The 12,186-nt window shown below is 49.4% G+C and overlaps 1 protein-coding gene across 4 annotated transcripts in view; it reads left to right on the top strand.

The window, feature by feature from the left end:
• Positions 1-12,186, top strand: part of LOC147081794 (NACHT, LRR and PYD domains-containing protein 3-like) — a 151,941-nt gene that overhangs the window by 38,724 nt on the left and 101,031 nt on the right. For all 4 annotated transcript variants that reach the window (XM_085980667.1, XM_085980666.1, XM_085980665.1 and 1 more), the window contains one exon: positions 9,302-9,397. In XM_085980667.1, the coding sequence (XP_085836793.1) occupies positions 9,302-9,397 (96 nt within the window). The remainder of the gene's footprint in view (positions 1-9,301; positions 9,398-12,186) is intronic.

The following is a 12,186-nucleotide window of genomic DNA, read 5'->3' as shown; positions in this document are numbered from 1 at the left end:
TAGGGCCCACGTACATGATCTGGTAGAAGTGATAATGATTTAGATGGTTATCACCTTCTGCTTCGTCTTTTTCTTTTCTGCTTCTTGGAGACTCTCGGGGCTCCCTTATCAGCTGCCAGCTGTAGCGCCACCATCTCCCTATGTTCCTTAGACTTTAAGTGCTTCATCCTGATTTCTGCACTTTGGGAGTTTTCATCACAAGCTGGGCAGACCAAGTCCTCGTAATATTCCGTGTCACTCAACAGGTCATGGTAATATTCGGTGTCGTCCTGAACTAGTCTAGCGAGAGGGCCCCTGCTACTTCTTCCTTACCCAACTGGACGTTAGCCGACTGTTGTTCCCTCCCTAGACATCTTTCCTGAAGAGACTTCTTCATGCGTTCATATTCATCCCGCTCTTCCTGGGTTTCCTGCAAATCCTTCACTAATGACCTCATTTGTGATTTCAACACTTCCCCTTCCATCGGGGATTGATTGATCGGGCTATTCAATCCTTCTACTGGAGCAGCTGTTTCAACATTCTGTTGTTCACATAGACGTGATTCAGTGTACTTTTGGCATCCCAGTAAAATCTGTGTTGCAACCTCAGCTATTTCCATAACTTTTGAGAGCTCCGAACTCCTTCCCTTTGAAGATTGAAGCTCGTGTTCAGATTGTTCCCATTGCAGAGTCTTGTCCCTCAGCATATGAAGGAGTTGGCTGACCGTTAACTCTTCCACGGGAACACTGTGGATCAGAGTCTTCTCCATTTCATCCACCTTTTCCTCCAATGCTTTCACCTTCTTTTCCTCTTGTACTTTGGCTTTCAGCGCTCGGAGAAGTTGCGCCTTGATGCTCTCTAGCTCATGTTCAGGGGCCATTCTTACAGTCTCTGTGTTTCTTACAGTTTCCTTTTCTTCCACTGAGAGGATTCCCAGTTGAATCTGTTCTTCAAGTTGTTGAACCTCGGTCATTGCCGCCTCATATTTGTCTTGGGTTTCCTTCAATATTTTTGAGTTCTTGGACATCTTGTCTTTCATGTTCTGCCATGTCTTTCACCTCTAATTTCTCATCTATGGATGGAGCTTCTATCGATGAGTCTGTCTTGGCCTTGAGCTCATCAAGAATTTCCTGCAGCCTTTGGACTTCTTGCTCATGTTCAACCTTTAGTTGCTCATATGCTTCTACTGAAACTAGCTTTTCGGAGGTTGCCGAGTTAATCCCCTCCAGGATTGTAGCCTGGGCCTGTTCATACTGTTCCTTCAACTTCTCAAACTCTGCTTGTAAGGAGTCGTAGAGAAGAACGGGAATAAAATCCTGGCTTCCTGAAGATTCCTCTTCATTTGCTCCTTCCTGCAAATATTCTAACTCCTGAACAGCATAAGGGAGATGTGATCGGTAATTGGTCACGATGGCTCTATGGTCGCTCTCTGCTTGAGCTAGCTGCTTCTGTTGTCTTTCCAGATTCTCCCATTCGGTGTCATAGAACTTTTTCATTGTTTTCATCTCTTGTTCGAGACGGTAACTCACTTGTTCTACTTGCTGTCGTAATTTGAAATAAAGTTGAGTCCGAGCTCGGTGTTCGTCAGTCATGGATATGTCCGTAAACTGAACAGACTCAGAATTCTCTGTCAAACTATGTTGTCGTTGTTCGGTGGAGTTCTGTTCTGAAACTTTGTTCTTCTCTGGAGCATAAGCCTTTATGCATGCCTTCGTTCTTCCAACCTTAGTCGGCAAGTCCATTTTAGCCTTGTCTTTCATATTTGGGTTGGTCTTATCGTCATCCGTTTCAGAATCTGAGCTGATTGTCTGCACTGAGTCCTCACTCGTTATGGCTTTTAGGTAGTGCCATTCCATGTCTATTTTCTTGATCCACTCCCGTCCCAGAAGTGGTGGTCCTCCCTCAGGTAGTACGTATAAGTTCATTCTTGGGTGTTCTTTACCCCCATCTCTCACCTTGACTCTTATCTTCCCCATGGGGTATACTTTATGCCCCGTGTATGTCTGCAATACGAACTTGGTATCTCTTAAGGGTATATGTGAGAATAGCCGGTGGTAATCCCTTCGATTTATGACTGATAGAGCTGATCCAGTGTCCAACTCCATTTTCACTTGGACTCCAGCTATTTTTAGCATGACCCAGATAGTTTGTAGGTCAGCTTCCTTACTCACATTGTGAATTCTCAAACTGCCCAGCTCCTGGCCGTTTGGGTCTGAGTCCGAATTCTGTTCGTCTGAACTCTTCTCGGCCACCTTGTGTACCTTGTTGTACTTTTCCTGTGATGGCTTCCTTTGGTTGTTGGTCTTCTTCCCTGACCGGCATACCTTAGCTATGTGACCCAGTTTGCCACATTTCCTACATTCCTGGTTCTTAAACCAGCATTGGTTCTGGTCGTGTGTTGTCTTCCCACAACGATAGCATTTTGTTGTACTCGAGGTAATTTGATCCACACTGAGTGCCGTTGCCTTTAGCTGCATTTCCGCAGTTCCCTTCGCTGCGGCTTCGTGCGATGCTGCAATAAGGACAGCCCTGTCAAGTGTAAGGTCGTTCTCTTCGAGTAGTCGCTTTTGCGTTCCTTCCTTTGACAACCCGCACACGAACATGTCTCACAATGCCTCTGTCAGATTCCCTCCAAACTGGCAGTGTTTCGCTAGTCTACGCAGTTCGACCAAGTATTCTGCGTTGCTTTCGTCTTTCCTTTGCGTTCTCGCATAGAATTTGAATCGTTCCGCCAACATCAACGGTGTGGGGTTCAAGTGATCCTTCAGAACAGTCACAATATCATCGAAAGTCTGATCCGCCGGTTTAGCTGGTGCTCGTAGATGCTTCAAGAGCCCGTATGTCTTCGCGCCCATCGAGTTTAGCAAGGTTATAGCTTTGTCATCTTCTATTTTATTGGCCTCACAATAGATCTCAATGCGTTCCACATACGTGGCCCAGTCTTCTACCTCGGAATTAAAATCGTTGATGTTACCACGCTTAGGCATCTTCCTCTCTTCCTGATAACACCACGAATTATTTCTTTAAATTTTCTTTTCTTTTTTTTTTCCAAGATGGCGGTTCCCGCGAAAATGGCGGTTTCCCGCGCTTATCTTCTCTCCCCGCCCACTTCAATGGCGGTTTCCCGCTTCTGTCTTCTTCCCCGCCTAATGGCGGCTTCCCGCGTTTCTTCCCTAGCGGGAGGGGTACACTTTCCCCACGGGCGACGGCCGCTGGCTTTCAGGTTCACAGCCTGCGCGTCTGCTTCAGTGCTTTCCCTTTTCTCGGCAGGGCAACCGGCGCTGGGTACACCCCGTTGACGGCGAACAGTTTCAGCCGCTGGGCTGGCTCTCGCTCGGTTCCCCTTGCTCGGGCTCTGTCTCTCTCCCGCTCGCTCGGCTCTACCGGCGCTGGGTACACCCCGTTGACGGAGAACAGTTTCAGCCGCTGGACTGGCTCTCGCTCAGTTCCCCCTTGGTCGGCTCTGCCTCTCCCGCTCACTCGGCTCCCAATCGCGCCTCCCAGCCCTCTCGCAGTCCGGTGCTTCCCTCCCCGGCTGCGGCTGAGTTTATCTCTTCCCGCGCCTACGCTCCCGGTCGCAGCGCTTCGTGGCTTCGGTCGCTGCCCGGCCTTTTTCGCCGGTCGCGGTCTAGCTGTCTCACGACGCCGTTGCGTCCCCAGCCTGTCTGTACCGCGGCTTCCTTGCTCCACGCTGCCCCAGTCTCAGCGCCTCTGGGCCCGACTTCTGTCCGGCTCCTTTCCCCCTCGACCGTGGTCGAGTGCACCGCCCTTATCCTCCGGTTATTCTTTTTACTTTCCCTTACTCACAGTCACCGTGGCCGCCTTGCTTCTCGTGCTGATCGGCTCACTCCTCACCGTGGCAGAAGGGACAGTCAGTGCCTGTTGCTGATGGAAGTCTTTGTCTCTAACTTCTTCTTCCTTTCTAGTTCTGCAGCCTCGAGTTTTCTCCCAGCAGAACGACGAGGGCGGTTGCCTCTTCTCGACGCTCGTTAACTGCTTCGGAAGTATTGTTGCCGCAGGGTACGATCGGACTCGTCGCCACTGTAAAGTCTGTGAGTTGTTTAGTTAATTAATACACAGACTACCAGAGTAACTTAAAACAGGACTTTACTATTCGAAGGTCAGGGCGAATCTGCCAAATAAATCCTGACACAGCACTTATATACTGGTGTGGTCACCGTCGGTATTACAGTATACAGAAGCCAACAAAGTAGTGCCACACCTAAAATAGTTCTCTTAAAGGTGAACGGTTACATACAATGGTTTTCTTAAAGGTAGACGGATACATACACGACATGTGCTGTATCATATTATGGGTCTATGATGCAGCCTCGCCCAGTCAATGGAGGTGCCTGATGGGCTGAATGACCTTCAGTGCTGTATCATTTTATGGGTCTATGATGCAGCCTCGCCTAGTCAATGGAGGTGCCTGATGAGGCGATCTCTGCACCGAGATTTCAATGCCCCGGCAAATCCCAAGAAGCAGATATTGAAACAATCCAATCTGCCTCCGGCGCTACAGTAATCGGTTACTATGCACCAGAAGCAGCATCGGTTCAATATTGGCCAACAATATAGGTGTGGATAGAAAGACAAAAGTTAACCCATTGCTGGAGATTTGCGATCTGTGATCAGGGAGCTAGGACAGGAAGCACACAAGGATCAGTTTTATGGGATGGACAATGGAGGCCATGACATGGAAAAGGATGCCAGATGAGACTATATCGAATGCTGTGGGAAGGTGAATGATGGACAAGGAAGGGTTACACACCATGGTCACCGTCACAGAGATTGGAGTTTGTGACAGTTCGGGGCAGATTAGATTTACATCGAAACTGCAGCAGAGAAACAGTCCATTCGGCTCAAGTGGTCTATGCTGTGTTTATACTCCACGGGAGCCTCCTCCCACTCTCATTACATCTTGACACTGTGTCCACATAGACGTTCCAGGGTGTTAGACTCGTGACACCAATATTAAATAACATTCAGAACGCTGGAGAACCCACCCTCCTGGAGTGGATTGAGCAAGTTTGTCGCACTCCCCTCACTTCAGAAAGAAATGAGCTCATTCACGTTGGACCTAAAAAGGATCGATCAGAGAATGTTCTAAATGGTTAGAAGTTAGGAACTGTGGATGAGCAGAGAGAACTAGGGGCCCACGTAACCTTAACCACAGAGCGAGGCCGTTCAGGGGTGATGTTAGAAGTTAGGAACTGTGGATGGGCAGAGAGAACGAGGGGTCCACGTAACCTTAACCGCAGAGCGAGGCCGTTCAGGGGTGATGTTAGAAGTTAGGAACTGTGGATGAGCAGAGAGAACGAGGGGTCCACGTAACCTTAACCGCAGAGCGAGGCCGTTCAGGGGTGATGTTAGAAGTTAGGAACTGTGGATGGGCAGAGAGAACGAGGGGTCCACGTAACCTTAACCGCAGAGCGAGGCCGTTCAGGGGTGATGTTAGAAGTTAGGAACTGGATGGGCAGAGAGAACGAGGGGTCCACGTAACCTTAACCGCAGAGCGAGGCCGTTCAGGGGTGATGTTAGAAGTTAGGAACTGTGGATGAGCAGAGAGAACGAGGGGTCCACGTAACCTTAACCGCAGAGCGAGGCCGTTCAGGGGTGATGTTAGAAGTTAGGAACTGTGGATGGGCAGAGAGAACGAGGGGTCCACATAACCTTAACCGCAGAGCGAGGCCGTTCAGGGGTGATGTTAGAAGTTAGGAACTGTGGATGGGCAGAGAGAACGAGGGGTCCACGTAACCTTAACCGCAGAGCGAGGCCGTTCAGGGGTGATGTTAGAAGTTAGGAACTGGATGGGCAGAGAGAACTCTGGGTCCGGGTACAGAAATCACTAGAAGCTAGTGGATAGGGACCAAAAATAAGCAAAAGTCTAATGGAATGTTGGGCTTTATCTGGCGGGCTGGATTACAAAGGGGTAGAAGTTCTGCTCCAGCTGTACAGAGCTCGGGTTAGACCCATTTAGAGAACCGCACCTCGGCAACAATATCTTGGCTTTGGAGGTGGTGCAGCTCAGATTCACCAGAATGATCCCGGGGCTAAAAGCTTTAAATTACTGGAAACTGTCTGGTATCCGGCACTGACTGGACCGAGTTGGTGCCGTCCCCTCAAAACTGCCGGACAAACCAGCGCTAATGTTAAAACATCGAGCTTTTCAGCTCCGTGTGAATCAACAAACCCTGTTGTTTAGCAACAGCTTCAAAACAGTCGGCTGCAGCTTAAAAGCGTCTCTAGCTGAAGCTGTTGCTTAGCTACAGACCTTGCAGAGCCTGACTGGGGGGAAAAAAAAAAGCAATGAGAAGTAAAAAAACTTATTGGAAACGGCTCCTGAATTTTGCCAGTAGATAGAGCTTTCCGGACTTCCGGTTAAACGAAAGTTTCCTGTATGAGGATAGATTACACAGACGAAGCTTTTATTCCCTTGATTATACAAAGTTACTGGGTGAACTAATTGAGGTGTTTAAGATGATCAACGGAATTGTTAGGGCAGTGAGTTAAACTATGTCCTTCGGTGGACTAGTCCAGAAAAAGGGGCATAACCTTAACCGCAGAGCGAGGCCGTTCAGGGGTGATGTTAGAAGTTAGGAACTGTGGATGGGCAGAGAGAACGAGGGGTCCACGTAACCTTAACCGCAGAGCGAGGCCGTTCAGGGGTGATGTTAGAAGTTAGGAACTGTGGATGGGCAGAGAGAACGAGGGGTCCACGTAACCTTAACCGCAGAGCGAGGCCGTTCAGGGGTGATGTTAGAAGTTAGGAACTGTGGATGGGCAGAGAGAACTAGGGGTCCACGTAACCTTAACCGCAGAGCGAGGCCGCTCAGGGGTGATGTTAGAAGTTAGGAACTGTGGATGGGCAGAGAGAACGAGGGGTCCACGTAACCTTAACCGCAGAGCGAGGCCGTTCAGGGGTGATGTTAGAAGTTAGGAACTGTGGATGGACAGAGAGAACTAGGGGTCCACGTAACCTTAACCGCAGAGCGAGGCCGTTCAGGGGTGATGTTAGAAGTTAGGAACTGTGGATGGGCAGAGAGAACGAGGGGTCCACGTAACCTTAACCGCAGAGCGAGGCCGTTCAGGGGTGATGTTAGAAGTTAGGAACTGTGGATGGGCAGAGAGAACGAGGGGTCCACGTAACCTTAACCGCAGAGCGAGGCCGTTCAGGGGTGATGTTAGAAGTTAGGAACTGTGGCTGGGCAGAGAGAACGAGGGGTCCACGTAACCTTAACCGCAGAGCGAGGCCGTTCAGGGGTGATGTTGGAAGTTAGGAACTGTGGATGGGCAGAGAGAACTAGGGGTCCACGTAACCTTAACCGCAGAGCGAGGCCGCTCAGGGGTGATGTTAGAAGTTAGGAACTGTGGATGGGCAGAGAGAACGAGGGGTCCACGTAACCTTAACCGCAGAGCGAGGCCGTTCAGGGGTGATGTTAGAAGTTAGGAACTGTGGATGGGCAGAGAGAACGAGGGGTCCACGTAACCTTAACCGCAGAGCGAGGCCGTTCAGGGGTGATGTTACAAAGCATTTCTTCAGACACCGTGTAGTGGAAATCTGGAACACTCGCCCTCAAGAAGCTGTTGAGGTTCGGTCAATTGAAAATGACAAAACTGCCATTGATAGATTTGTGTTAGGCAATGGTATTTAGGGTTATGGAACCAAGGCGGGGAGATGGAGTTAAGATACAGCTCAGTCATGATCGAATTGAATGGAGGAACAAGCTGGAGTGAATGAGCGGCCTACTCCTGTTCCGATGTTCCTGTGCCTCTATTTATAAAGCCAATGCTCCCATATACGTTTCTAAAAGCCTTATCGTCCTGTCCTGCCACTGTCAAAGATTTCTGTGTCTATACCCCCAAGTTTTACTGTTCCTGCAACCCCTTTAAATTGTACCAGTTGGTTTAAATTGCATCGCCTCATTCTTCCTTCCAAAATGCAGCATTTCACACTTCTCTGCATTAAATTTCACCGGCCATGTGTCTGCCCATTTCACCAGTGTCTCTATTTCCTCCTGAAGTCTTCTGCTGTCCTCCTCACGGTTTACGACTTTTCCGAGATTCGTGTCATCGACAAACTTTTAAACTATGCCCTGTATACCTAAGTCCATGTCACTGAAATAAATCAAAGAGCAGTGGTCCTAATCCCGCCCCCTGGGGACACTGTAAACTTCCCTCCAGTGTGAACAATATCGGTTCACAACGACTGTCTGTTTTCTGTCCCTTCCCCAATTTAGTATCCACGCTGCCACTGCTCCTTTAATATCATTGGCTCCAATTTTGTTCACCAGTCTATTATGAGGTACTTTATCAAAGGCCTTCTGAAAGTCCAGAAACAGAACATCAACTGCACTACCTTCATCAACCCTCTCCTATTTCATCCATTGGCTCATTCAAGTCAGCCAGGTTAGATTTGCCTTTAAATAAAATCCATTTTGTCTGTCGCTAATAAACCCATGTTCTTCCAAGTGACGGTTAATTGTGTTTCGGAAATAACACCGATGTTAAGCTGAGTCGCCTGTAGTTATTTGGTTCATCGCGCTCTCCTTTTTTGAACAGTGAAGTAACGTTTGCAGCCCTCCCGTCCTCTGGCACCTTTCCCATATCTAAGGATTGGAAGATTGTGGCAGAGTGGGTGACATTTCTACTTTGAGCCCTGCCAACCAATTTAGTACATCGTCCTAATCAATTTATATCCTGTCCAATTTCTCTAACACCTCCTCCTTTACTGTACGATTGGCAGCATCCTCTCCTTTAGTGAATACGGACACAAAGTGTTAATTTAGTACCTCAGCCATGTCCTCTGCTTCCACAAGATTGCCTTTTTGGTCAGTAATCGGCCCCACCTTTCCTTGGACTATTCTTTCACTATTTATATTTATCAAAGGTGTTAGTGTTCCCTATTATGTTACCACCAATCATTTCTCACACATTCTCCCTGCCCCTCTGTTGCTTTTGTGTGTTTATTGGAATAGTGGCAGCATTTGTAAAATTCAGTACTTTGCTGTTTCACTAAGTCTCAAACTGGTACTGAATTAACTGAATCGCTTTTACATTTCCACAGTGGGGAAAGGAAAGGCTGCTGATTGATAGTTTCAATGGCCGCACGTGCGCGGGCTCACACACAAATGGAGAATTATGATTGTAAAACAGCAGTCACATCCACCAGTTGTATATTCGTGGTGTTTTCTGAGATCCCAGAGCTGCCAGCTGCTGTACTGATGGGGGAGGAGGGACTTGATATCATGGCAACAAGGCAACGTTCTCCTTCTCATTTTAATATTTCCCTCAAACCCACCTATTATTATATTTGTTACAGAGCATCAGAGCCTGGGAACGCCTGTCACCACCATGGCTGAAGGTCCAGACAGGGGAGAAGATCCAACATCTTCAACAAGAATGAGAATGGACACAGGTAGGCTCACAAAGCTCTTTAAAATACAATTTCTGCCCCGACAAAAGGTCCAGACCTATTGCCTGAACCTGCAGCTCGCACAGGTCGAGGGAACAGGACAGGGGCTGAGTGCAAAGAGGGAAGTGAGTGACCATCTAGAGGGACACCGCAGTCACAGGTGGAGGGAGGCCCTGAGTACTGGAACTGTCCAATAGATACCTGGTATTGGGGACTGTAAGGTGGAGAGAGACAGTGACTCAGGATCACAGTCACAGGTGGAGGGAGCCCCTGAGTACTGGAACTGTCCAATAGATACCTGGTATTGGGGACTGTAAGGTGGAGAGAGACAGTGACTCAGAGGATCACAGTCACAGGTGGAGGGAGCCCCTGAGTACTGGAACTGTCCAATAGATACCTGGTATTGGGGTCTGTAAGGTGGAGAGAGACAGTGACTGAGGATCACAGTCACAGGTGGAGGGAGCCCCTGAGTACTGGAACTGTCCAATAGATACCTGGTATTGGGGACTGTAAGGTGGATAGAGACAGTGACTCAGAGGATCACAGTCACAGGTGGAGGAAGCCCCTGAGTACTGGAACTGTCCAATAGATACCTGGTATTGGAGACTGTAAGGTGGAGAGAGACAGTGACTCAGAGGATCACAGTCACAGGTGGAGGGGCCCCTGAGTACTGGAACTGTCCAATAGATACCTGGTATTGGGGTCTGTAAGGTGGAGAGAGACAGTGACTCAGAGGATCACAGTCACAGGTGGAGGGAGCCCCTGAGTACTGGAACTGTCCAATAGATACCTGGTATTGGGGACTGTAAGGTGGAGAGAGACAGTGACTGAGGATCACAGTCACAGGTGGAGGGAGCCCCTGAGTACTGGAACTGCCCAATAGATACCTGGTATTGGAGACTGTAAGGTGGAGAGAGACAGTGACTCAGAGGATCGCAGTCACAGGTGGAGGGAGCCCCTGAGTACTGGAACTGTCCAATAGATACCTGGTATTGGGGGCTGTAAGGTGGAGAGAGACAGTGACTGAGGATCACAGTCACAGGTGGAGGGAGCCCCTGAGTACTGGAACTGTCCAATAGATACCTGGTATTGGGGACTGTAAGGTGGAGAGAGACAGTGACTCAGAGGATCACAATTACAGGTGGAGGGGCCCCTGAGTACTGGAACTGTCCAATAGATACCTGGTATTGGGGACTGTAAGGTGGAGAGAGACAGTGACTGAGGATCACAGTCACAGGTGGAGGGAGCCCCTGAGTACTGGAACTGTCCAATAGATACCTGGTATTGGGGACTGTAAGGTGGAGAGAGACAGTGACTGAGGATCGCAGTCACAGGTGGAGGGAGCCCCTGAGTACTGGAACTGTCCAATAGATACCTGGTATTGGGGACTGTAAGGTGGAGAGAGACAGTGACTGAGGATCACAGTCACAGGTGGAGGGAGCCCCTGAGTACTGGAACTGTCCAATAGATACCTGGTATTGGGGTCTGTAAGGTGGAGAGAGACAGTGACTGAGGATCACAGTCACAGGTGGAGGGAGCCCCTGAGTACTGGAACTGTCCAATAGATACCTGGTATTGGGGGCTGTAAGGTGGAGAGAGACAGTGACTGAGGATCACAGTCACAGGTGGAGGGAGCCCCTGAGTACTGGAACTGTCCAATAGATACCTGGTATTGGGGACTGTAAGGTGGAGAGAGACAGTGACTCAGAGGATCACAGTCACAGGTGGAGGGAGCCCCTGAGTACTGGAACTGTCCAATAGATACCTGGTATTGGAGACTGTAAGGTGGAGAGAGACAGTGACTGAGGATCACAGTCACAGGTGGAGGGAGCCCCTGAGTACTGGAACTGTCCAATAGATACCTGGTATTGGGGACTGTAAGGTGGAGAGAGACAGTGACTCAGAGGATCACATTCACAGGTGGAGGGAGCCCCTGAGTACTGGAACTGTCCAATAGATACCTGGTATTGGGGTCTGTAAGGTGCAGAGAGACAGGGACTGAGGATCACAGTCACAGGTGGAGGGAGCCCCTGAGTACTGGAACTGTCCAATAGATACCTGGTATTGGGGATTGTAAGGTGGAGAGAGACAGTGACTGAGGATCACAGTCACAGGTGGAGGGAGCCCCTGAGTACTGGAACTATCCAATAGATACCTGGTATTGGGGATTGTAAGGTGGAGAGAGACAGTGACTGAGGATCACAGTCACAGGTGGAGGGAGCCCCTGAGTACTGGAACTGTCCAATAGATACCTGGTATTGGGGACTGTAAGGTGGAGAGAGACAGTGACTGAGGATTACAGTCACAGGGGGAGGGAGCCCCTGAGTCCTGGAACTGTCCAATAGATACCTGGTATTGGGGTCTGTAAGGTGCAGAGAGACAGTGACTCAGAGGATCACAGTCACAGGTGGAGGGAGCCCCTGAGTACTGGAACTGTCCAATAGATACCTGGTATTGGGGACTGTAAGGTGGAGAGAGACAGTGACTGAGGATCGCAGTCACAGGTGGAGGGAGCCCCTGAGTACTGGAACTGTCCAATAGATACCTGGTATTGGGGACTGTAAGGTGGAGAGAGACAGTGACTCAGAGGATCACAGTCACAGGTGGAGGGAGCCCCTGAGTACTGGAACTGTCCAATAGATACCTGGTATTGGGGACTGTAAGGTGGAGAGAGACAGTGACTGAGGATCACAGTCACAGGTGGAGGGAGCCCCTGAGTACTGGAACTGTCCAATAGATACCTGGTATTGGGGACTGTAAGGTGGAGAGAGACAGTGACTCAGGATCACAGT

The sequence above is a fragment of the Somniosus microcephalus genome, unplaced genomic scaffold (assembly GCF_052327205.1).
Source record: "Somniosus microcephalus isolate GS21.2 unplaced genomic scaffold, FLI_Smic_1.0 scaffold368, whole genome shotgun sequence".
NCBI classification, from domain to species: Eukaryota; Metazoa; Chordata; class Chondrichthyes; order Squaliformes; family Somniosidae; genus Somniosus; species Somniosus microcephalus.
Note: the sequence above shows the minus strand (reverse complement) of the source record. Positions and strands in the feature narration are given on the sequence as shown.